The 26,975-nt window shown below is 35.6% G+C and overlaps 1 protein-coding gene across 1 annotated transcript; it reads left to right on the plus strand.

Annotated features, from left to right (window-relative positions):
* The first annotated feature begins 19,233 nt into the window (after positions 1 to 19,233).
* On the plus strand, positions 19,234 to 20,949 carry LOC118029029 (uncharacterized). The gene has a single exon (XM_035032809.2). It carries the CDS (start codon positions 19,290 to 19,292, stop codon positions 20,760 to 20,762), a length of 1,473 nt encoding a protein of 490 aa, XP_034888700.1. The 5' UTR covers positions 19,234 to 19,289; the 3' UTR covers positions 20,763 to 20,949.
* Positions 20,950 to 26,975: the final 6,026 nt, after the last annotated feature.

Genomic DNA, 26,975 nt, shown 5'->3' on the forward strand with positions numbered 1-26,975 from the left:
GAACTTGCTTTTACTCTCTCTCTTTATATTTTTGTAATTCTTAAGTTTTGCTTTCATTAATATCTTGTTTATGATTTTCATTTCCTTTCCTTTACTTAGTTAACTTGTATGTCATTTATGTTCTTATTTTGTTTATTTATGTTTCTCTTCTTCATTATGTTTAGCTAAGTTTATTATGTCAAGGTGGAAAAGTTACACTAATGGTGTAAGAATAAGTATAGTGTAAACTCAACATGGACCTTAATGTTTAATATTAACATGTCTTATCTTTTTATCTTACTAATTTGTAATACCTTGCTTGTTAAATGGTTAATCTAGATTTGTGTTGTATGACACTTGGTACAACAAATGCTTGGCACTCTCATAGCCTAACCGTATGGTATAATCTACACCTGTGCTATGAAAGGAACTTGATTTGTTGTTAACATAAGTTAGCATCATGAATTCCTGATATTCTTTAAAAGTTTGGTGTTACTTAAATAAGATAATTAATATGATCATGTTAACAATTTGTAATGAACTAGTAACAACAAATCATCCGATTGGAACCTCTTTTGTGTGTGATTTCCAGTTGAATAATAAGAGTTTATATAATTAAAATGAGTTGCTACGTGGTTAAGTATAGTCGATAACCTTAGATTTGAATGTATTATATAATTTAACATAAATGCAATGTTAAAAGTGACAAATATGAATTAGATGTCATAACATCTAGTGCGTAATTCAATATGTATATGATGTAATCGATGCTAAAAGAATTCTAGATAAGTATATTGTTCTCCTTCCTTAGAAAAAAACACATACATGTATTTTATGGCTAAATGCTAAATTTGTAATGTTAGTGATGCGAACCTCGTGATCACGTGGTCACGCAACCCACAATCAAGATTGAGATCTGATTCCGGAAAGCCGAAATAGGTCTGATATGAGTGCGACACAATGGAAACCTGCCCCAAGGCACCAACACTATTAGAATGAGTAGAATGACGCCACGAAGCCAGTTAATCTTCGATAAGTCAGATTCAGTTCGTTCAAGAATTGAAGAATGCAAGAATCACTCTCACACGTTAAAACTGAAAAATTCAGAATAATCATCATCAAAGCTGCCGAAATTTTGGCTTACATGAGTCTAAATAGTTCTTGAAAAGTTAACCCTAATGGACCTCTTATGTGGACTTATATGAGGTCCACTCAAAACTGGCCCAAAACCCTAAACTAAAAAGCCCATAACCTGATCCAAACAAGCCTTGGATCCTAGCTGATAACAAACTATTAATTAAGCCCAAACATGAAAGAAAATAATAAAAATAAGTAACTTGTCATTAAATACCACCAGCCCTTCTTTCCTTGTGTAGCTAGGATGAATAAGGAATCCTTATAAGAAAAGGATTCTGAAACATTAATGAATCCTTGCCACACTAGGAGATTATATTGCAACTCATTAAACATCCTTGTGTGATGTGCCGTGAATGATTTGAAAATCGGCAACAATGATTCTAATGAAAAATGGATGAAGGATGGGTCTGGTTGTGTTGTTTTTCTTTTAGTATTTAGGCTGGATTGTAGTGATTTAAGGTAAATAAGATGGAGGATAGACTAGAATGATACTTTGATAAGTCGATCTGGACGCCACAAAGATCAATCTAGGATTTCGACGCCACACTCTTTGTGATTGAAGAGTGATAAGTCAGGTAGGGTTCTTCACAAAACGAATTTGGAAGAACAGCTCTTAATTCTCTGAATTAAGTTTTTCAAATCTTGGCTAAAAGTGTTTATTTCATATTCTGATACATATTTATCTTTGGAACATCCCTCCAAAGTTAGGTGAATTCAACATGACAGAAGTCAAGCCTAAAAACTAGACTTTTAATAAAGCAAGTAGACAAATTTAACTAACACACGTTTTTTTGTTGACATTTCTAAAACATATGCAGACGAAATTTAAAACAGCCATAACTTTTGACACAAAAGTCCAATGCACTCATGGTTGGACAATATAGAAAGATCACGTTCTGAACTTGAATCTTACCTACATAAATCTTGTTTTCACATGCATTGGATGACTTCAAATTCGGGTTCAAATCCATCTACTGTTCTGACCGTAAATAGCATCAATTCCTTCACTTGCATTATCAATCCAAATACAAGTAGCCCAGCATGAAAAGAACCATTAAGGGCTTTTCCCATCTCCAAGTTCCAATTGTAGGCAAATAAGCACCCTTGAACCAATTTCACACTGATTGCTAATTTTTAACTCCGACGCAGCTTCAATCATTGCAATTTGATTCGTCAAGGCCCGTTGTAGTTGTTTCGCTCTCGCTCTTGTCATTGGACCATCTGAATCCTCTTGCATATTAGATCAGCTTTACGAGATGGATTATAATTCCCATGATGCACATCATCAGCCCCGGGTTGAAAATGATTTGTCCTCAAATCAGAATCGTCATCATCATCCAAGTACGGAGATAAGTCTTTCACATTAAAAGTAGCTGATACGTTGTAATCACCAGGAAGATCTACCTTATACGCATTGTCATTCACCTTCTCTATAATACGAAATGGACCGTCAGCTCTTGGCATCAACTTGGACTTACGTTTGCTTGGAAATCTGCCCTTGCTAATATGAATCCAAACAAGATCTCCAGGTTCAAACCTGACCATCTTTCGCCCCTTGTTAGCTTGTTTAGCATACTTTGTTGTTTTCTCCTCAATATGTAGTCGAACCTCAGTTTGTCCATCAGTTTGTGGATGACATGCCGTACTAAAAAGTAACTTTGTTCCAAGTTTCCTCCAAAGAGTCTTCCAAAAGTGGCTTAAGAACTTTGTATCACGATCAGAGACAATGCTTTTAGGAATTCCATGCAAACGAACAATCTCTTGAAAGAACAAATCAGCAACATGTACTGCATCGTCAGTTTTCGCACAAGGAATGAAATGGGACATTTTGGAGAATCGATCAACCACCACCATTATTGAATCCTTCCCACGTTGTGTTCTCGGTAGTCCAAGTACAAAGTCCATGCTAATGTCCATCCATGGTTGCTCTGGAATAGGCAGTGGCATATAGAGTCCATACGCATTCTCTTTACCTTTAGCTCTCTTGCAAATAGCACATCTTTCAATCACCTTGTGTACATCCCGTAACATACTGGGCCAAAAAAAATGTTCTTTCAGCAGCTCATAAGTCTTCTTCTCCCCAAAATGACCACTAAGACCACCACTATGAGCCTCTCGCACAAGCAACTCCCGTAACGAACCTGAAGGAATACACATTCTGCCCATTTTGAACAAGTAACCTTCATGCATGAAGAACCCATCACAAGCTCCCTTTGCACATTCGGCAACCACATTAGCAAAGTAGGAATCATTGGCATACTGATCCTTCACCTGTTCAAAACCCATCAGCCTTGCATTCAACATAGAGATCAGTGCATACCTCCTAGAAAGAGCATCAGCAACCACATTAACTTGCCCTTTCTTGTACTTTATGACATAAGGAAATGACTCCATGAACTCCACCCATTTAGCATGTCTTCGATTCAACTTGTTTTGCCCCTTAAGATACTTCAAGGCTTCATGATCAGTATGTATAACAAATTCTTTAGGCAACAAGTAGTGCTGCCATACCTCTAGAGCCCGAATCAAAGCATAGAACTCCTTGTCGTAAATAGAGTAGTTCAAACGCGCTCCATTTAACTTTTCACTGAAGAATGCAATCGGACTCTTTTCTTGCATCAAAACAGCACCAATTCCAACCCCGGAAGCATCGCACTCTATTTCGAATGTTTTAGCAAAGTCTGGAAGTGCTAAAACTGGAGCAGTACATAACTTTTCCTTAATTATCTCAAAAGCTTTCTGGGCATCTTCACTCCATCTAAACTCCTTCCCTTTTTTCAAGCATTCTGTCATAGGAGCAACAATAGAGCTGAAATCTTTCACAAATCGCCTGTAGAAAGAAGCTAAACCATGGAAACTCCTCACATCAGTGATACTAGCAGGTTTTGGCCAGTCTCGAATTGCCTCAATTTTCTCCTCATCAACTCTAACTCCCCTGCTAGAGATAATATATCCAAGAAACACGACACTTTCTTTACAGAAGTAACACTTTGTGAGCTTCCCATACAACTTAGAATCTTGCAAAGTCTCAAACACAACTCTAAGATGCTTCACATGATCGTCAAAGCTCTTGCTATACACCAGGATGTCGTCAAAATATACTACAACAAACAGCCCAATATACTTCCTCAAAACATGATTCATAAGCCTCATAAATGTACTAGGCGCATTAGATAACCCAAACGGCATAACCATCCATTCATATAATCCCTGTTTAGTTTTAAATGCTGTTTTCCATTCATCTCCCTCTTTCATTCTAATTTGGTGATAACCACTCATCAAATCGACTTTAGAAAACAATGCAGCACCATGCAACTCATCAAGCAAATCATCAAGTCTGGGTATAGGAAATCGATACTTAACTGTTATTTTGTTGATAGCTCGGCTGTCCATGCACATCCTCATGGTACCATCCTTCTTCGGTACAAGCAAAGTAGGTACGGAACATGGGACTAAGTGATTCTCGCACATAGCCCTTCTCTAAGAGCTCACCGACCTGCCTTTGAATCTCTTTCGCTTCCTCTGGATTACATCTGTATGCTGGTCTATTAGGAAGTGAAGCTCCCGGCACCAAATCAATTTGATGCTCAATACCACGAATAGGTGGTAATCCTTTAGGTAATTCATCTGGAAACACATCTTTAAATTCTTCAAGTAATTCCTTAATCTGTCTTGGTAAGTCCAATCCTTCTACTTGTAGTAGTTGCTTTGCCCAGACCATGAAAACAAGCCCTGTTGTGGCTAATGCTTGTTTGATGTCTCCTTTTTTGGCTAACAACAGCCCTTTCGTGATGTCACCTCCTTTTGTTGGCTTCGTAACTGATCCTCTCTAACTTGTTGAGAACTCAGTGGTAACAAGTTCACCTTCTTTCCATTCAGCATAAAAGAATAAGTGTTCTTTCGTCCATTGTAGGTCACATCCTTATCAAACTGCCATGGACGACCCAGCAACAAATGGCTAGCTGACATTGGTGCAACGTCACATAAAACCTCGTCGTGATAGGTTTTAATGGAAAAAGGTACACGAACTTGCTTTGTCACCCAAATCTCCCCATTCTCATTCAGCCATCGCAAACTATAGGGTCTGGGATGTGGAAGGGTATTTAAACCCAATTTCTCCACCAAGGTAGTTGACGCAACATTAGTGCAACTTCCATTATCAATGATCATCTCGCACACCTTATCTCGAATCTGACATCGAGTATGAAAGATGTTCTCGCGTTGCTCATCACTAACGTCAATTTGTGCATTCAGAACCCGTTGAACAACCAACAAATCTCCCTTCACTGGTTCGAAATCCTCTTTTTGTTCAGCCACTTGTACCTGATCTTCGTCTTCAGTTTCTACCTCATCTCCACTGATCAGCTCTCCATGATCCCCATGCAAAATCATCACCCTTTTATTTGGACATTCCGAAGCAATATGCCCATGTCCCAAGCACTTGAAGCACTTGATGTCCCGAGACCTCCTAGGGTGTTGAGGTTCTGTCACCTTCTCCTTTCCCTTCAAAGAATCAGAACTGGTATTCCCCTTGCTAAACTCCACCTTCTCATCTCGTTTATGCGTGCTCCATGTTCGTGTAGGCGTAGAAACAGCCCTTGTCGCGCTTGACGTAGTTACACTAGTTCGGACACCTCCTCGTCTCTGCTGCCTCTCTACTCGGGTTGCAAGCTTTATAACTTCCTCAAGGAAGATGTACGGTTGTAACTCAACAACATTAGCTATATCCTTCCTCAACCCTCCAAGAAATCTAGCTATTGTTTGCTCTTGAGGTTCCATCAATTCACATCGAATCTGCAGCAATTCAAACTCTTTCACATACTCTTCCACAGTCAAAGATCCCCTGTCGCAAAGTCTGAAGTCTGATGTATAGCTCCTGTTTATAGTAATCAGGAACAAATCTCTTCTTCATCACTCTTTTCATAGTTGCCCATGTTGTAATCTCCTCCTCTCCATCCCTTCTCCTCTGAATCTTTACGTTTTCCCACCATAAAAGAGCATAATCTGTAAACTCAAGTGCTGCCACCTTGCACTTCCTTTCTTCAGAATATTCATACCATTCCAAACACCTTTTCAACCTTCTGAATCCACTCCAAGTATTCCTCAGGTGAACTACTTCCTCTAAACGGTGGAATCTTAAGTTGAGACCATTAGGAGGATTATAATTCTGCCTTCTTGGTCTGACCCTATCATCAGCCTCATCATCCCTATTTGGATCTTCGTCATCTTCTATAATATCATTTCGTGGCACCCTAAGTGCTTGCCTTGGTTGGGGTTGCAAATTATTTCTTTGCATCCTTTGCATAAGGGTATTCAACTGTTCACGAATTCCAGTCATCTCATCCCGAATCTCAGCATGAGATCGTTGTAAGCCCATGACCTGTGCCTGTTCCAAACTTAACCCTCTTGGCAAATCTTCTTTATCTCCAGCCATAGTTAAGTCTGTCAACCTCAATTCCAGCAAACCTTTCTTCTTCTTGTTGTTGTTGTTGTTTTTGGCTCCTGTCTTAGATCACAACTGATGCTCTGATACCAGATGATGTGCCGTGAATGATTTGAAAATCGGCAACAATGATTCTAATGAAAAATGGATGAAGGATGGGTCTGGTTGTGTTGTTTTTCTTTTAGTATTTAGGCTGGATTGTAGTGATTTAAGGTAAATAAGATGGAGGATAGACTAGAATGATACTTTGATAAGTCGATCTGGACGCCACAAAGATCAATCTAGGATTTCGACGCCACACTCTTTGTGATTGAAGAGTGATAAGTCAGGTAGGGTTCTTCACAAAACGAATTTGGAAGAACAGCTCTTAATTCTCTGAATTAAGTTTTTCAAATCTTGGCTAAAAGTGTTTATTTCATATTCTGATATTATCTTTGGAACATCCCTCCAAAGTTAGGTGAATTCAACATGACAGAAGTCAAACCTAAAAACTAGACTTTTAATAAAGCAAGTAGACAAATTTAACTAACACACGTTTTTTTGTTGACATTTCTAAAACATATGCAGACGAAATTTAAAACAGCCATAACTTTTGACACAAAAGTCCAATGCACTCATGGTTGGACAATATAGAAAGATCACGTTCTGAACTTGAATCTTACCTATATAAATCTTGTTTTCACATGCATTGGATGACTTCAAATTCGGGTTCAAATCCATCTACTGTTCTGACCGTAAATAGCATCAATTCCTTCACTTGCATTATCAATCCAAATACAAGTAGCCCAGCATGAAAAGAACCATTAAGGGCTTTTCCCATCTCCAAGTTCCAATTGTAGGCAAATAAGCACCCTTGAACCAATTTCACACTGATTGCTAATTTTTAACTCCGACGCAGCTTCAATCATTGCAATTTGATTCGTCAAGGCCCGTTGTAGTTGTTTCGCTCTCGCTCTTGTCATTGGACCATCTGAATCCTCTTGCATATTAGATTCAGCTTTACGAGATGGATTATAATTCCCATGATGCACATCATTGTGGAACTAGGAAATTCCCAAAACCAGCTCCCACATCCTTGGAGGAAAAGAATCCTAATCAAATAGGAAGTCCACAAGTCAAATGGAAGTAAATAACAAAATCCGTACAGCCTCTGTTGACCAGTATTGGGGTGCCTTCCCGAACTCCGATTGACCTGCAATTGTAACCCAAGGTAGTAAGATATGTCTGGAGAGTCCACATAAAATATTAGCTCGATCCAACGGTCGGATTGAGAATTACGACTGTTGCCGTAAACCTGAACTGTTGCGCTTTTTACGCCAAAATCCGAATCTGACCTTACTTGGATCGTATCACAGGGCTGAATCGTATCAGTTATTTTAGTTGCAATGATGAGCATGTGTATTGTCATATGAGTTGAGATATTATTGAACTTGAGTTTAATGTTTTAAGTAAGATTGTTAAAAGTGCTAATAGACATAATAATTCATTTTCCTCATAAAAAATCATGAGCACAAGTCTTCTTGATGACTAATAACTCTTATAATGCTATATATGTTGTGTGTCCATGTCACGAAGTGGACCATCACTGATTGTGTCGTTTCACTATTTATAATTTTGTTAGGTACTTATTTTTATGTACTATGAATAGTTAAAATTGTGTTAATAACTTCACATTGAAATGTACTAAATGGTATGATTGTACTTCTAGTATTTAATTATTGCATCTCTTTTGTGTGTGTGTGTGTGTCCATCACACGTATATTTTTAGTAAATGAAAAATAAAAAAGAATATAAGATGAATTGTAAAAAGCGATTTGAAAGAATCAAATGAAGAAAGATTTGAATTGGCGGGTGGCCAAAGACTACTACGTGTATGTAATAGAGTTATTTGATATTGTGTTACCTAGAAGGATAAGAAAAGAACTGACAAAATGTATAAGTTATAAGGGAAATTCTGCTATAAATTTGGTAAACCAAAGAATTAATAATGAGATGTATTGTTAGACAAATTGCATAAAAAAAATTACCCTAGTATACTCAAAGATGATGATTCGAAATATAAAAGTTACATTGAAATTTAAATTCGTTACATGTCCAAACATCTATTGTGGCTCTTCTAAAATTGTCTCCAATGATGGTGCAACTACAATTGACTCCTTAACAGTTCCGGGTCGAAAGGTGACTAATCCTCTCCTTAGTTCATTAGTTCATGTATAAACCCATCTCGAAGATGATCAATTTGATGTTGTTATGTTGGAACCATAGTAGCAGCAACTATTGAGAGATCCTGAAATTGCCTCTCATATTCTCTTATCAAAGAGCTAGAAATTCTTATTTATTATTCCTTTTATACTGTCTCAAATAATATCTTGTTTTAAATTCCTCATGAAAATCCATCCAAGATAGAATCTTTGTAGCCCTTTGTTCTCTCACCCCTATCCACTATGAATGCACACTTTTAGAATGTAATTGCGCCACATGGTTTACCCTTCCTTCCACAGGTACATGAATATGTACAGGAGAGTCCTTCACCTTCCAGAGCCAATATCCAACAATTTCAGCATCCTCAACACCCAAGAAGGACACATATCCCTCATGCCTTTCACCCAATGCACTAAAGTAAAGGTATTATCTCTACTCTAAGATCTTGTAGCTCCTGTTAACCCAACCATAACAACCTTGATAATCTACTCCAAGGAAATAGTATCCCATGGTGGTATAGGTGTTGTTGGCAATGCCATAATCGAAGGTCTACTAGATTGTCTCGTTCCTTTTATCATCTCCTCTAGCAACATCTCAAATGGAAGGGATTGATCAACATCCCTTTGTACAGGAGGCAAACGAACAATAGGAGAATGAGAGATTGTATCTACTAATGGGTCCTCTCTTGGTATCCTCCTTCCTCGGGTGGGTCGACCTTTTTTTTGTACTAGGTTAAGGCCAATCTATGTCTCATGACATGTACGCACCATCCTGCATTCATATATTCATGCCTTAGTATCAGTATCATCATAAGTTTCCTATGCTAAATAATCACATTTTGTAATAATATCCACATCGATGTGTATACGTATATCATTTAAACCCAGGCTTTGATATCAATTTGTCACACCCCAATTATCAAAAAACTAGTATTGAAAATACCATGTAATTTTTTTTTAAAAAGCATATAAATATATCACTTCTCTCGACTTTCTTTTATGGTGAATCCACATCCTTCTCATTCGTTAAACTAAACCCCATCTATTTCTAAAATTCTTAAAATTTTCAGTAGAGTTTCATTTGTTTTTATAGGTGCCAAGTTATCGACACTTCTATATACCCGCACTTATCATCAAAATAAATTTATATATCCACAACCAAATCATATCAAGACAATCTCAGGCATGTCCAACACATCAACCCATTTATTTATCCCTTCCTTCCAAATTTATGTTTCCATCATGTACTTTCCATTTTGAACACTAATACCCTTATTAAATATCATTATTGTCATCAATTATACATATTTTGTAAATAATAAGTCTCGTACAAATATTATAATCTAAAAGAAATTGCAATATTTTAAATACAAAATATAACATATTAAAGTATTACAAAAGATTGCATTACCTAGCGAATACTAAATAACTAAAAACAAGGCAATGTCTAAAGGGGTCCAGTAGTATGAGAGGGTCCTACATAAACAATAACCGCAATATCAGAATGATTTTAAAGAAAAATTTTATTTACCACATTTTACTTTATACTCATGCTTAAAATCCTTACTAAACATTTATTTCACAATAATTACCCATATTCTCTCAAAATATCTAATTCTTTCAAATTCCTCAATTTAAAATTCAAACTTTTATCTATAATTAAATGTTCCCAAATAAAACCAAACACTTTAGCCTGGGAATCATCTCATCATAACCCTTATACTATAATTCATTCTATTTCAACATAAGAAAAATGGCCTTCCGAACCCCAACTTGTCAATTTCTCAATTACACCATGTTAATTTAATTCATCCCTTGGCTTTTGACTGCTGGATAACTAAGTTACAACTCCATCCTCTTATTCTTTGATTTATTAGACAAGTACGGTTAAACCACTAACCCTTAGTTTCTGTAACTACGGACCAGTAAGTTAAAATTTCCCTTTCCTTAATCTCCACCACTATTGACAATTCAATTATAACACTAACCCTAACCTTTAGATTTCGTATCTATGGACAACTAAGTTTAAATTTTCATTCCCTTAATCTCCCACTTTGATTAGTACTTAAAAGTGCATGTTTATCAAGGTTTTATATCATCATTTTGCACTTGAATTATCAATAACTCCTTAACTAAAGCATGTTTTATAATAACAAGTCTGATACTATAAAATACTTTAATATATGATAAATGTTCATCTTAAATGCAGGCCTATCACATAAATAAAAGGATTGATTGATGAATTCAACTACTGAAATTGTGAAGATAAAGAGAGGGTGAAGCTTAGAAAAGAGATGTTGGTGCAGTCCAAATTGGAACACTGTTTTGTAATTGGGTCATATCTCGAGTTCTAGATGTCCAAATGATCTCAAATTTTTACACAGATTTGGTAAGACATAGGCCTACAACTTTCATGTGGAGGCCAGGATTTAAAAAGGCCGTTTTCAAGTCCAAATTATAGCAACAACTGAGAAGTCCGAATTTGTCCTGCAGCCCGGACACTGTTCAGTGTTCAGCCTATATCTCGAGTTCTAGAAGTCCAAATAACTTTAATTGTTTTTCCTGGAAAGCTAAGAGAATTTCCTAGAACTTTCATAAGTATAGGTGGTTCCAATTCTGATGTTAGCAATGACGTTTTATTTAGACAAGAAGATAAGGATTTTCACCAAGTCAAGATCCACCCACTCAACAATTATTCATCAAATCAATAGTTCCAAATTTTGGCCTATAAAAGGAGGCATTTGCCATGCATTTAGGCATCTTGGTGTTCAGATCAATATCATGCTCTTGCTCTCTTTCTTTTTATTTTGTAATGTTTAAGTTTTATTTGATGTTATATTAATCTCTTGTTTATGCTTTTCATTTCCTTTCCTTTAGTTGTATAATTATGTTCTTATCTTGTTTATTTATGTTTTTATTATTATTATTATGTTTAGCTAAATCTATTATGTCAAGGTGAAAAGGTTACACTAATGGTGTAAGAATAAGTATAGTATAAACTTAATATGAACTTTAATGCTTGGTACTAACATTTTTATATTTATTATCTTGCTCACTCTTAATACCTTGCTTGTTTGGTTAATCTAGATTGGTGTTGAACAACCTTTGGTACAACAAATGCTTGACACTTTCATAGCCTAACCGTATGGTATAACCTACACCTGTGCTATGAAAGGAACTTGATTTGTTGTTAACATAAGTTATCACCATGAATACCTGATAATATTTACAAGTATTGGCATTACTTGAAGATGATAATTAATGTGATCATGTTAACAATTATAATCTGATTGAAACCTTTTTTGTGTGTGGTTTCCAGTTGAGTAATAAGAGTTTATATTATACTTGTTTGAAGTACCATTAGTGGATTCTCTAACCTTGACATTTGTTTTTATTATTGTTTAATCCTTACATCAATCTTACATCTTAAAGCTCTCTTTATTATTACTATTACTATTATTAATATCACTACTACTACTACTACTACTACTACTACTATAGTTATTACTGTTATTACTATTATTGTTATTGTTATTATTATTATTATTATTATTATTATTCTTGTTGTTGTTGTTGTTTATAATTTATATAGTTGGAAGAAGACATCAATCATTTGGTCATGTCACACTTTGTGTATGATTAAATTACTTCGTTAGCCTTTAGCTTCCATTTCTACGGATAACTAAATTAGATTTTCCATAATACCTTTATCCATCATCACCCATCACAAACTTCATTTCAATCATATTCTCCTAAAATCATTTTTATCCAATTCATGGTCTTAGTACCAACCTTTCATTTCCTTCTAATTCACAAACATTAATTTAACAAGAAAATCAAACAACTAAAGTAAACAAGTTTTAGGTAGCACCACCTACCTACAGTTCCTGATGCTCGAGCTCCTTCCATCAATGTCCCGACTCGAGATGCTCCTCCTAACATTTATCAGAAATCTTTCTTATTAGTACCAACATATAAGTCAACAATATCTTATATCCATTCACCTTTATCACATAATATTTTCAAAATGTTTATATCATAACATTTATTCAACATGTTTCTCATCTACATGATTCTCAATACCCAATCCCTATAATACGTTTCATCAAATCTATTAGTCCTTTTTATTTTCACCATATATAATAATATTCATTTTTCTTTTCAATTTTTTTTTACTTGTAACACAAACCTAACATAATTTCACCTTTATGCTAAATACATATTTCTTTCTTACACTTTTCTATTAATAATCGTAACCTTAACATACATTACTCATGACATACTTTTCTAAACAAAACCACATAATCTCATTTCCTTTATCACCTATGTCATAGCTACCTTCCCCTATCATATTATTTTTTTCATTCTATGTAATAATCACACCCCCCCATTCATTAAATTTTCCTTCTCTCATGGCCAACTATTTTAGCCTAATATTTCCTCATCCATCACTTTTTTTTTAGCCATCTTCTAATTTCACAATATCAACATAAACCATAACAACCAATTTCAAGTATATTCTACCAACATTAATACAAACCATAACTTTCTAAAATTTACCCAAGTGTTTTAAGTAAGAATCAAAGCTCACTGTATTTGTGATATCCTATATTGGAAGTGAGCATCCAGAGCCGGGGCTTTATGAGTAGTGTTGGCCGCTGACCTGTTGTACACGTTTTGGGTTGTCAGGCTTAAAAGTAGGCTCTCATCACCAAGAACAAAATCTATGAGGGCGGTAAGGCCCAAAGCGGACAATATACGACAGGTTTGGTCAGGCAATTACATTTTTTATCAGAGCCGAGGACGACTCGTCTTAAGATGGGGGGATTGTGATATCCCATATAAGAAGCGAGCGTCCAAAGCCAGGGCTTTATGAGTAGTGCTAGTCACTGACCTCTTGTACGTGTTTTGAGGTGTTAGGCTCAGAAGTGGGCTCGTGTCACCAGGAACAAAACAGTAAGGGCAGCAAGGTCTAAAGCAAACAATATACGACAGTTTAGGCTGGGTTATTACATTTGGTATCAGAGTAGAGGATGACCTATCTTAAGGTGGGGGGATTGTGATACCTCACATAAGAAGCGCGCGTCCAGAGCTAGAGCTTTATGAGTAGTGTTGGTCGCTAACATGTTATACGCATTTTGGGGCGTTAGGCTCAAAAGTGGGCTCGTGTCACCAGGAACAAAACCGTAAGGGCAGTAAGGTAAAAAACGGACAATATATGACAGGTTGGGCTGGGCTATTAAATTTGGTGTAACATCCTTCGTTCCGAAATAACAACAACAATCTCATATCAATCAAAAAAATAGAATAATTAAAAAAAAAATCTATATATATATTCATTGTCTTTGTATTAAAATCTACTGAAATTTTGATGGAGTCCCCCTATATTGGAATGTCCCAAGTTATCAACATATAATCCGTTTACACTTCTAATAACTCGCATCTTATAACTCAATCTCGACCTAATCATCCTGGGTTTCAATTCCACAAATATTATCACACCTGTCAACCACAATATTTATGATATACATTATATAACAAAATATCATTATGGATGGATAACAATATAAATAGGTTATATGAACTATAGAGTTAAGTTCATTTAATCAAGTTTAAACATTAATTATACAAATTAAGTTATACAAACATTTTCATGATTACAAAATACAAGGGTATACTCCCTAGAACCTAAATTACAAGAAGGGAACATAAGCTAGGATCTACTCCTGTTATGCATGCGATGATCCTGAAACAAAATATATATTATTGAAACGTGAATATCACAATACATATAACAACACGAATATCTAACAATTTAAAAAGGGTAACATGCATTCATATTTTGTTCACTTCTCCCTTCTGGTTTTCATTAGAATCTATTCCTTGTTCATTTATTAATAATTGTTCCCTCTTCTACTATCAACCTCCATTCTAGACTTTATAAGATCAAACATGATTATTTCTTCTTAACACATTACCGATACCAATTTCACTGGTATCATTATCATCACCCCGTAAGAGTCGATGCAAGGTGATCCCCTTACTCGGGATCCTAATATGCACTAAATGTATGCTAGTTCACGCCTCAAATCACACTTCTCATATTTCCTTTATCAGCGATTCATCACTTGGCAATTCACACAACAACATTTCACCTTGAATACACATACATTTAGTAATTCACATTTCACATCGGTAATATATTAAATCATGGAATTTAACTAGAAAATATAAGTGTGATTCACCTACTTGTAATAGAAGCTCTACTCGTGCTCCCCTACTGCTGTTGTTGCACCACGTTTATGGTCCCTCCTACAAATCACAAGTTTATCTTATAAATTTTCCTCACTCAAAGATATGTTTTATAATAACCATATCAACAACCAATAAGTCTTTCTTTTAGTCATTTCTTAATATTTTATATTTTTCTCTTTTCACCTATTAATATTGTCGTTTTTTGTCCAATCATAGTTATCATTCCTTTCTTTATATTTGAACTATTTCTGTTTAAATCCAGAATTATCATTGTCTAAACATTAAACTGTTAATGTCTGACCTCTTCTCAGAGTTTTAACTATATCTAGAGTTATAGAACTCTGTTTTAAGCGAGCTTAGTCTCGTTGGAAAGCTAAGACATGAGGCTACAAGTTCTCTAAAGGAATGAGAACCCAATTTTGCCTCTAAGATAATCAAAATTGCTCATTAACAAACATTTGGATTGTTATTATCAACTGTTACTGTCTGACCTCTTTTCAAATTTTTAACTATATCTAGAGTTATACAACTACATTTCAAGTAATATTAGTTTTATTGGAAAGCTAAGACGTGAGGATACAAGTGCTTTAAAGGAAGGAGAACCCAATTTTGCCTCCAAGATAGTCAAAATTGCTCATCAACAAATATTTGGACTGTTATTGACCAACTGTTACTATCTAGACATTGAACTGTTACTGTCTAACCATTATTGTCTAGACATTGAACTGTTATTGTCCAACCGTTACTGTCTAGATATTGAACTATTATTGTCTGACCTTTTCTCAGATTTTTAACTATATCTAGAGTTATACAACTCTGTTTTAAGCGAGATTGGTCTCGTTGGAAAGCTAAGATATGAGGCTACAAGTTCTCTAAAGGAAGGAGAACCCAATTCTGCCTTCAAGATAGTCAAAATTGCTCATCAACAAACATTTAGACTATTACTGTCTAACCGTTACTATCAATAGAAGAATAGCGCGCTGACGATTCTATGCTTCAGCTGTAAAACTAATTACATTGATGATTTTTCAGTCGGCAGTGACTCAATTTTCATCAACGATCTCTATATCAACAATAGAATATGCGCGCTGACAATTCATAGGTCGGCAATGACTCAGTTTTCGTCAATGATTCATGGGTCAACAGTGAGTATGTGTGTTGATGAATCCAAGCATAAACCAATGAAGTAGTTTCATTGATGATTTCTTAGTCGGCAGCGATTCGTTGATGATTTCTGAATCGATAGTGAACATATTTGCTAACGATTCCAGGTGTTAGCCATGGAACCAATTTTCATTGACGATTTATGTGTCACCGATGAATAAGTTTTCACTAACAATCTCTGTGTTACCAGTGAACCAATTTTCACTAATGACTTTCTGTGGCACAACAACTTAGTTCGTTGATGAATTTCATATCAGAAGTGATTTAATGCTTGTGACGACTTCGTCGTTGGTCTGACCTAAGTCACTATGAAACTCAAGAATTTAAATGCTAGGACGTCGCGAGTGGCCACGTTTAAAATAAAGAGAAATGTCGTGAGATGATGATGTTTGTTGTATGATTGTGTCATATGTGGAATACTTGAATGTGAACATGTGTATTCTTGGAATATGTATGATGATAGTTATATGGTTGATTGATAGGAGCATATTGATTATGACCATTTGATATGTCAGATGGTACAACCAGAATCGGACCTTTGATCGCACAAGAACATTTTATAGGAGGAACATATAGGTGGCTTCCACCCCCTTCTAGCAAAATGTTAATTTTCCAAAATGTATTCTTTATAAAAGATATATCATTAAGTTGTAGTGAATACTAAATTTATATAGAATGATTAAATGAGCAATATGATTAACTTCGGCTAATAGTATCCTAGAGGGATAACCGGGATGTGATTGATGATTAGTTTCGGTTAATGGCATCCTAGAGGGACGGACATGTTATGGTTGATGATTAGCTTCGACTAAAGGCATCCTAGAAGGATGGTCGGGTTTTGTTCGATGATTAATTATGATTAATGACATCCGAGAGGTATGTTTGGGTTTGAATATCATAATTACCTTCGGTAGTTGATGAAATGATAAGGAATGTATTACGTATGTAAGAAGTAACGAAAGGATTATATTCATCTAGACTATAAACAAAAAGTAACGTTAATATTCCTTGGTTATCTATAAACATGTTTAAATTATTTATAATTCTTGTCTTTATCTTTGTACTGTAATATAAACATCACACAAACAAGGTGCTTAAGAAACCCCATTCTACAGGTCCATATATTTTGAAAAGAACTATATATTCACATGTTTTAGATGTTATGTATTTGGTAGGAATAAATGTAATAGTTGTATAGTTGTCATTCGACACTTTTGTATAAACTCGCAACAATAACAATCTCAAATTAGGGATGTGAACTTATGCTTATGTTAATATGATGTAATGTAAACTTGTGTATATGTAAATATAATGTTATGTTGTATGTGTATTAAGTGTTTTTATATATATGGAAATATTGAATTGCACAATCATTCAAGTATTGTGGCATGCTAATGAATGGAACCTAATTATAAATTCTTGGGATGTTATTGCTAAAAGCATCAAGAACATACCGGCTTTAAAAAAAAAATCACCATCAATTTTGACCATGAAAAATTGGGTCATTACAACTTCCATGCCATATAAGTTATAGGTCATGCTCTCAGCCATTCCAATCTATACAAGGTCAAAGATACTCTTAGCCATTAAAGCCATACAAGTTCTATGCCATACATAAGTTAACACATAGAAACACATTCCCTATAATTTTATGTTTTTTCTCTTCCTATACATTATTCCCACCTCCCACCTTTAATAATTTAAGTATCTTAGTGTCTTTTATTCCAAAAAGAGATTGGTTTTAAAAAACAACCCAAGTTAGAGACAAAGGTTCAAGACCATCACTCCACTTGCCTAAAATGTAGCTATAAAAGTCCTATTCCTTCCTAAAGTTTTTTTTCCCAACTTCGTCAATATCTATTTATGCCATGTTTGTTCCAAGTTTTTCTTGATGTATAGCTTTGTTCAAAATTAATGCGGAAATAATGAAATTTATTTCTTAAAAAAAATAACTCAAAGGGCTTAGTCTTTGTGGTTTGGAATAGTGAAATGACCATTTTGCCCTTCTTAAACAAAATTAACAAACTTGTTATTGGGGTACTATGATCTTTTTCACATGATTCATTGGTCATTATTATATTGATTGTGAAAAATTAATCTTTTATATTTTTAATTAGTCTTTTTATTTTTTTTTAGCATAGTAAAATTACTTAGTTACCCTTTAAAGCCAAAAATATTAAATTGGTGTTCAAGGGCTTTTTTGTCTTTTTTAAGCATAATGAAATCATTGAATTACCATTAAAAAAAAATATATATCTAGTAGGTGTCTTGGGCTTTTTTGTATTTTAACCTAGTTTTTTTAATTATAATTGGTTTGATAGAGGGACAATTTGGTATTTTAATAAATACAAAATGTTATTTAAAAAAAAAATGGTTAGTATGTGCAATACACACGCCAACGCGTGGAAGATGCCTATGCCATTCAAGCAAAGCATGAGGCGTCTTCTAGTTCTAGAACATCATTTGAATTGTCTCAGCGATCTCTCCATTTCTTGATGACACATATGGTCATTTTTTAATTACATTCTTTAATGTTTGATTTAATGGTAATTTAGCTTTGGATTTTTTTTTTCTTCATATAAGGTTATATTGTTCTCATTCAATCTTTTTTTTTTGTTATCAAATAAGATCGTCGAAACATTTGAAAAATATTTAGATTATATCTTTTTATTATAATGACAAATATTTATTTCTTCTTATTAATTATTATTTTTTTATTTTGTAATTATTATTGGCTTTTTTTATAATTATACTATTAAATTAATCAAACTTTACTCAATGGAATCAATGACATGAGTTCTAAATTTTTATGGCTTAATAACAAAACATTATCATTAGCAGAACATTTTTTTTTAAGTTGAAGAATAAAGTGTAACAAGGACACCTATCTAATACATGCTAAATTGAGGATCATCATTGCAAATTGATCAATTGATCATTGAAGGACTATTTAATTATGCATGATACTAGTGGGACTAATTTATTAATTTCAAGAAAGTAGGGAAAGTAAGTTATATAATTAACTCAGCTAACAGTAAGACCCCACCACCACAAACAAAACAACTCACCATCATCTGTTTTTTAGCAGACCTGAAAATTGCCTCTTTCGAATGAAAAGAAAACAAATTAAGAATATGGCAAATATCTCCTTCCGTCTCTGCGGTTCCGAAACCAACACCAACGCCGACGCCGACGCCGACGCCGACGAACAAGCCCTAACCATAGACCCTTATTTCCCACTCTTCTCGTCCTCTCTCCACGATGATCCCTTCCTTCGTCAACCCGAACCAACCCATTTCAACATCCACTCTCTGGATCACCAAGACGACGACGCCGCTTCAGATCCTGAATCAGTTATCCTCAACTTTCCTGATCTCTCAGACCGCGAGAACCAGGTCAGTTTCGTTATGGATTTGTTTCAACAACGTGTCGAGCAGTCCCAACTACTTTGTCAAGATGTTGATGAGGACGACGATGTTGTTTGTTCCCATTTGGTCTACGATTCGCTTAAAGATTCAGATTTCGGTGTTATTGAGAACTCTATATACAATTTAGAGCTTGATTTGGGATTAGGATTTGGTTTAGATAGTCAAGAGAATTCTGGGTTACAAAATATAGACGCTAATTATAATGATAATGATAACGATGTTGTTTATAATGATAGTAATGTTATTATTGACGATGATGATGATGATTACTTTATTGAGAGAAGGGTTTCTGGAATTGAATCATGTGAGGCTGAGTCTACTGTCAGTATTCATGCCAATGCAATCAGGGTTGATGGGTTCGGGTCTGATTCGGATTCTGAGAATAACCAGAATTCTTTAGCTATTGATTTAAATTCTGGGGATGAGTATGGTTTGGATGTGACTGTAGGGAATGGAAGTTTTGGTGATGGTGCCGACTATGATGATGATGATGTCAGTGTTACAATTCCGCTTTGTTGGGATTCGCTTCAATTGGAGGATCATAGGGAAAACAATGAGGATTTTGAGTGGGAGGAAGTGGATGGTCGTGTTGAGGAGAGAGAGGTTCTAAGTATGTTTATTGATGATGATGAGGCATCTGTTTCACTTTCCATTTCACCTCTTATTGCCGCTCCTGAGGATCTAGTCAATGTAGAGAGAGGAGGATTGGATAATTTGGAGTGGCAGGTTTTATTGAATGCCAACAACTTGGACCATGACCATAATTCTGAGCCTTATTTGGGTGGTCATGATGATTATATTTATACAGGAGAGTATGAGACTTTGTTTGGTCAATTCATGGAGAATGAGAATGCAATGATGGGTCGGCCTCCTGCGGCAAAGTCTGTTGTTGAGAAACTTCCATCTATGGTTTTGACGAAAGCGGATGTGGAGAGTAATAATGCAGTTTGTGCGGTTTGCAAGGATGATATAAATGTGGGGGAGAGAGTGAAACAGTTGCCTTGCATGCACCGTTATCATGGTGAATGCATTGTGCCATGGCTGGGGATTAGGAATACTTGTCCTGTTTGTCGGTATGAGTTGCCAACGGATGATGCAGATTATGAGCGAAGAAAGGTGGCAGAAAGACCTGCTTCTGCTGGTCATCGTCTTTGATTGATAATTTCTTTGCTTATGGATTTTTTTTTTTTTGTTTTTTGAACTTTAGGGTTGTCAAAAATGTAGATATTGTTGATGCAATGAGTTTGTCTCTGTAAGGATATGGGATTTTTAATTTATTATGGATTTTGGGTCAGTGTATAAGATTGTTTCCATTATTGCAATGTAATGTTTGGATTTTAAATACTGACTCCCTGTTCTTGCTAATTGGTTGCTTTAGGCTCCAGAAGACGCATCTTTTGCAGATTGTTACTCATTTGAGGTTTCTGGTATTATGTTTGGGATTAGGAAGACCTTTTTGGCTTTTATATTCATTTAAATGGACCTCTATCTAGTTCACTTTTTGGTCAAAATAATAAATTAACGTTTATAGGAACGAAATTCGGAATATTCTAGTATGACGATGCTAGGCATGGTAGCTGAACTACGGAATTACGATAGTTTTTATTTGAAGAGTTCGTATGAAATCACTGAAGCATGTTGCACTTTTAGTTCACAGGCATCTTCCTACTCCATTTTCTGGAGCAAATTGAGGGGGTAGGGTTGGAAGTGCCATTTATTCTTGATGAAGTGGCATTTTGGTAGTTCAGAATGGTGTAGATCATCAAGTGAATGTTTTGGATAGTATATAAGAGTACCACTGGTTGTCAAAGGATGCTGTAGCAGAAAAAAATGGATCGAAATCTTTTACAAGGTCCAACATTTGTCAATAGATCAGCTAGTATGGCAAGGGAATTGAAGGTGTTGCCATGATAACTGAGTGTCCGGAATCTTTCATTCTTGATAAAAGAGCATCTACAAGGAGTGATATAGTCGAGAAGGAAAGGCCTTGTGAATTTTTTCATGATTTCTGCGTACTCTCTGATCGTTAAAGAGCTCTATGCATTTGCGGTGTGCATGACAAGAACTCATTTTGATGTCAATGTGGTTTGTACTAGCAATCTGCTTTGCTGTGAGAAGGCAATGGTGGAGCTGCCTCACGTAGTGGTGGGGATTGGGACGGGGGCTCTCACTATCTCGTGAGATTAGCCGCTGGGCCCATTTTAGTTCAGCTATTTAGCATGAACATCAACACGGGCATCATCATGATCACTATGCTCAAACATAATAAAGTATTTTATGAAATTCAAGGAAAAAGAAAAGAGATGATGTATACGGAATTTTTTTAATGCATATGCAACGATTTCTTCTTCATTAAGATCTTTCAAGTTTGGTTGTGCAACTGGAAAGTAGCTTTCTATCCACTTTAGAAAAGAGTAGAAAAAGAAAAAAAGAAAAGCTAAAATGTTAGAATATAAAACAAAAGCATACGTGAACAATCAAATTAACAAAAGCAAAAATGTGAAGTCTTTCCACTCTACAATCCCCTACAATACGAAAAACCAGAGTAGAAAATATCCCTTGTGCTTCATGGAGGGTTTTTTTTTTTTTTTTTTTTTCTTCCATCAAAGTTGTAATTTGGCATCCATTAAAAAGACCTGCCAAGTTAGGACATTAGCCTAGCAAGGACCGTATCCGGCCCGGTTCACCCTTTCAGTGCGGTCAACTAGTTTCTCTATTGGTTGTCGATCGACTTACTTTGGTCAACCGGTTGGTTCATACCAATCGACTGTTTAAGGAAAGGTGAAGTTTTTTTCCGGTTATATTCAACTTATTTTGTATATAAGATTCAGTTTCGAGTGATTTTTTAATGTATACTTTATTTCTTCATATAGATTTAACTAATATAGCTTCAATTGATCCTTAGTGAGTCAATTTGCTTCGATTTTGTTTCCTTCCTTTTATTTCTATCTTTCCAGTTGAGTGGGATAATTTCTATTATACATTGTGTGTGTGTGTGTGTATTGGTATGAAATGATGAGCATCATTGCTATTGTTGATTATATAAAACTGATTAGTTATTGTTATTTTGTTTTCTTCTCAAATACTCATCATATGCTTGTTTGATTTGAACATGGTCCATATATCCTCTATATTTGTTTTGATATGACCATGCTTACATTGTGAATCTTGATGATAAACCATGAACTGTATGTTTATACTATTTTTTTCATTTGAGCTCATGATTCTTATTATCCCATTTAGATCGTTGTTAGATACTCTAGACTAATGGAGGGTAGTTAGTTACTCCATGCTAACGGAGAGTAGTTAGCTTGTGTGCGCTTGATATTCTGTTTTCTAGCTAGAGAGTAGGGTGCCAGTACTGTGCGGATTGTCCCCCACCCCCACACACACATATTCCCTAACTGACGAGTAGGATGTCAGTAATATGATATGTAATTTTGACATGCAACTTTTTTTGTACACCATTTGATATGACACCTTTGATATACATGTTTTGTTCAGTATTTGATTTATGTAATCGTGTTCACTTATCTTAAAATGTATATTAACATGTATTATAGTTATTATCTCTTACTGAGTGTTTGGACTCACCCCTCCATTCATATTTTTCAGGTTTTTAGTTCAATTTCAGTAGCAGGATCTTTTGGATGTGTTCTTCCTACTTCTTGAGTCGATATGCCTTGTTTGTTCTTCGAGACCATTAATTTATTCTTTATTTGTTATTAATAGATACTCTACATAATGATTTTAATTATGTTTTAAATTTGTTTCGAATTATTTATGAAAAAGTCAAATTTTAATTTATTTATTGAATTCCTTAGTTTTGGATATTTTGTTTATGTTACACTATTTTATGACTTATGATATCAAATATGTAAGTTCTAAGGATTAGTAGAGGCGGGGCACCTTGAGGTGCTACGTTTGCATTATAGGTCATGGGCCTAAGAATCAAGTCGTGACAAAGGTGGTATTGAAGCCTAGTTTGCAAAACTCATCTTTTTATCAAATTTCATCTTTTTACTAAGACCCTATTCTATAAACTATGTAGCTTAGGACCTGTCTTGTCTTTCTTGCCATTCATTCCTTAAATTCTTCAACTCTTTGCTCAGTATATATAGGAAATGTCGGTCAAGGCCAAGACCACAATGATCTCGATGAGGTTCTTTTGGTTTAGCTTAGGAACCCAAGACAAGGAGGTAGGGCCAAGAACCCTTTACCCCTACCCCTGCCTCCGTATATGGAGGATGAGGCTTAAGATGTATAGTTAGTGGGAGGAAAAGGTGAAGACAAGAATCTAGTTATAGATCAAGAATCCACTAGTAAAACAGCTCCTACCAGTAGTGATATGGATAGGATTGGTCAGGCTATACAAACCCTGGCCAACCTCATAGTAGAGAGAGAAATGAATAGAGATGTGCCCTTATAGACAATGCATGGAGTGAAGATGCCATTATCTAACTTCGTGTAGTGATTTTGGCATCTTTAAGACTTAAAGGATTTGTGTCATAAAAAATCGGCAGCGAAAACTGGTTCGCTGTTAGCCGCACAATTCGGTAGCGAAACTGCTTTGCTGCAGGCTGCATAATTCGGTAGCAAAACTGATTTGCTGCAGGCCACACAATTCGGCGGAAACTGTTTCGCTACAAGCACTTCAATTTCAGTAGCGAATGCTACTTCGCTGCAACCAACACACTTTCAACAATTAATGCTAATTCACTATAGACAACTCAATTTGGGCAGTAAATCACAATTTCGTTGCAGTCAACACACTTTTGACAGCGAACACTGATTCACTGCAGAACAACTCAACTTCGACAGCGAATGCTAATTTACTACAGTCAACACGCTCTCAGCACCAAATGTTAATCTGATGTGGACAACTAGATTTTGGTAGCAAATCACAAATTCACTGCAGAACAACAATTTTGGCTGTGAACGCTGATTCACTACATACAACTCAGTTTCGACAACAAATCACAAATTCACTGAAAATAACACACACACTTTCAGCAGCAAACGCTGATTCACTACAAACAACATTTCAGTAGCGAATGGTAATTCACCGCAGACAACTCAATTTTGGCAACGAATCATAAAGTCATTGTAGATAACACAACTTCAACAGCGAACACTGCAGACAACACAACTTCAGCAATGAACGTTGATTCGCTGTAGCCAACACACTTTCGGTAGTGAATGTTGATTCGCTGCAGCCAATACACTTTCAGTAGGAAATGCTAATTCACTGCAGACAACTCAGTTTTGATAGTGAATTCTCATTCTGATGCGAACATTGTGATCACGTGGTCACGTAACCCACACGCAAAGACACCAATTCCCAGAAAGCTAAGTAAATCAGGTTTGATAGGAGTGTGACACAAGGATAACTTGTACCTAGGCACCAACACTATTGAAAACGTAAACCCCCACCCAACGAATATTAATTCGTGAACGAGAAGTATAAAGATGACGCCACGAAACCAGTTGTTCTTCGATAAGCCGTTTTCAGTTCTTTAGAGAACCATGGAAGGGAGATTATCTCACTAACACACATACACACGAAGTGTGACAAACAAGAAGTTTTATTAATCTGAATTGTCTGACCTTACATGTCTAGTTATGCCCTTATTTATAGTGACTGCAAACTAAAATAAACCCTAATGGACCCCTTATGTGGACTTATATGATGCCCACTTACAATTAAATCCAAATAATATAAATAAACCCTAAACTAAGAAGAAAATAACAATAAAATAAATAAATTCGAATTTAATATCCTAAATATGATAGGATCAAATTTGTTGCCCTTTAGAAGTCCTATATAAGCTAGGAGAATCAAATCTGAAGGTGGAATTAGTTCTGAAATCTTCTTTCCTTTTTGTAGCTAAGATGAATAAGGAATCCTTGTAAGAAAAGGATTCTGAAACATTTATGAATCCTTGCCACACTTGGAAACTATGTTGCAGCCCATTAAAGATATTTGTAGAATTAGGAGATTCCCAAAATAAGCTGCCACATCCTCTTAGGAAAAGAATCCTAGCCAAATAGGAAGTTCACAAGTCAAAAGGAAGTAAATAACAAAACACGTACAGCCTCTGTTGACCCGTGTTTGGATGCCTTGCCGAACTCCAATTGACATGATATTTTAACCCAAGGTAGGAAAACATGTCAGGAGACTCCACGTAAACTTTTAGCCCGATCCAATGGTAGGATTGAGAATTATGACTCTTGGCGTAAAATTGGATAGTTGCACATTTTACGTCAAAATCCGAATTTGACCTTGCTTGGATCATATCATTCCCTCTCTCTTCAAGATGATTCATCCTCGAATCACCAACAAGTTGAATGGACAATTCCTTAGCCTCATTTTGAAGCCTTTGGACTTCTTTTCTTGCCAACCATCATCGCCAACAACTTTGGATGAAAGTAGCAACAGTTTTTTTTTTTTTCGTATTTCATCATTGCAACATTTTTTCTCCTCTCTTTTTGAAGTTACTGCACATTAACTCCTGCCGTTAACACATCAAGTTCTTGCTTCATCTCCCCTAGAATATGATATAGACTCTTGGATTCCTTTTTTAGAACACTAATCTCTTTATTTCTGTCCCTTTGATATAACCTCTCCTTTTGAATCCTCCTTTTCTTTTGTCATAACACCTCATCAAAATACATGAAGTCCCTTTGGTTTCTAGGCTTCCGAAAACCTTCCCAATAGCCTATGGTCTCATCCTTAAAACCACCATCACCATTATCATCAACGTCATCCTCATAATCATCCCACTTTGGCCTTCCAGCCCCACTGCCATGGTTTGATTTCAATTCAGCCCTAACCTTCCTCACATCTTAGGTACATGTTCCAGCCATGTTACTATGTTTTGCCACCTTCTCAAGTCTGTCACACACGTTCCCAATCGTGAAATTCATTCTTTCCATCATCTTCGTCATTGCTTGCATTTGGAATTTAAGTTTTGCATCGGGAGGGCGCAGTGTGTTGTTTTGATCTGACATGATAGTACTTGTAAAAATTGGTTAGTGGTAAAAAAAATCCTCACAGCACTCGTGTTTCACTCAAACACTCTTAATGTCCTCACACGCTCACACCTCACGTCTCACCTTTTTGTGAAATTGAAACCAACACCGAATAAAACCAACTTGGCAGCGCAATCCAAATATATATATATATATATATATATATATGTGTGTGTGTGTGTGTGTGTGTGTGTGTGTGTGTGTGTGTGTGTGTGTGAATCAAGAAGCAATAAAAACCAGAAAACAAGTAAAACAAAACTGCGATGATAGTCTCGCGAGTAGTAAGTGAGTCTATCCAAAATATGAACGAAACTGAAGACTCGAATAAAAAACAGA

This window comes from Populus alba, chromosome 12 (assembly GCF_005239225.2).
Source record: "Populus alba chromosome 12, ASM523922v2, whole genome shotgun sequence".
Taxonomy (NCBI): Eukaryota; Viridiplantae; Streptophyta; class Magnoliopsida; order Malpighiales; family Salicaceae; genus Populus; species Populus alba.

Coding starts and splice junctions, on each gene's coding strand:
- LOC118029029 (XM_035032809.2), top strand. CDS start 19,290: ATGAAAAGAAAACAAATTAAGAATATGGCAAATATCTCCTTCCGTCTC.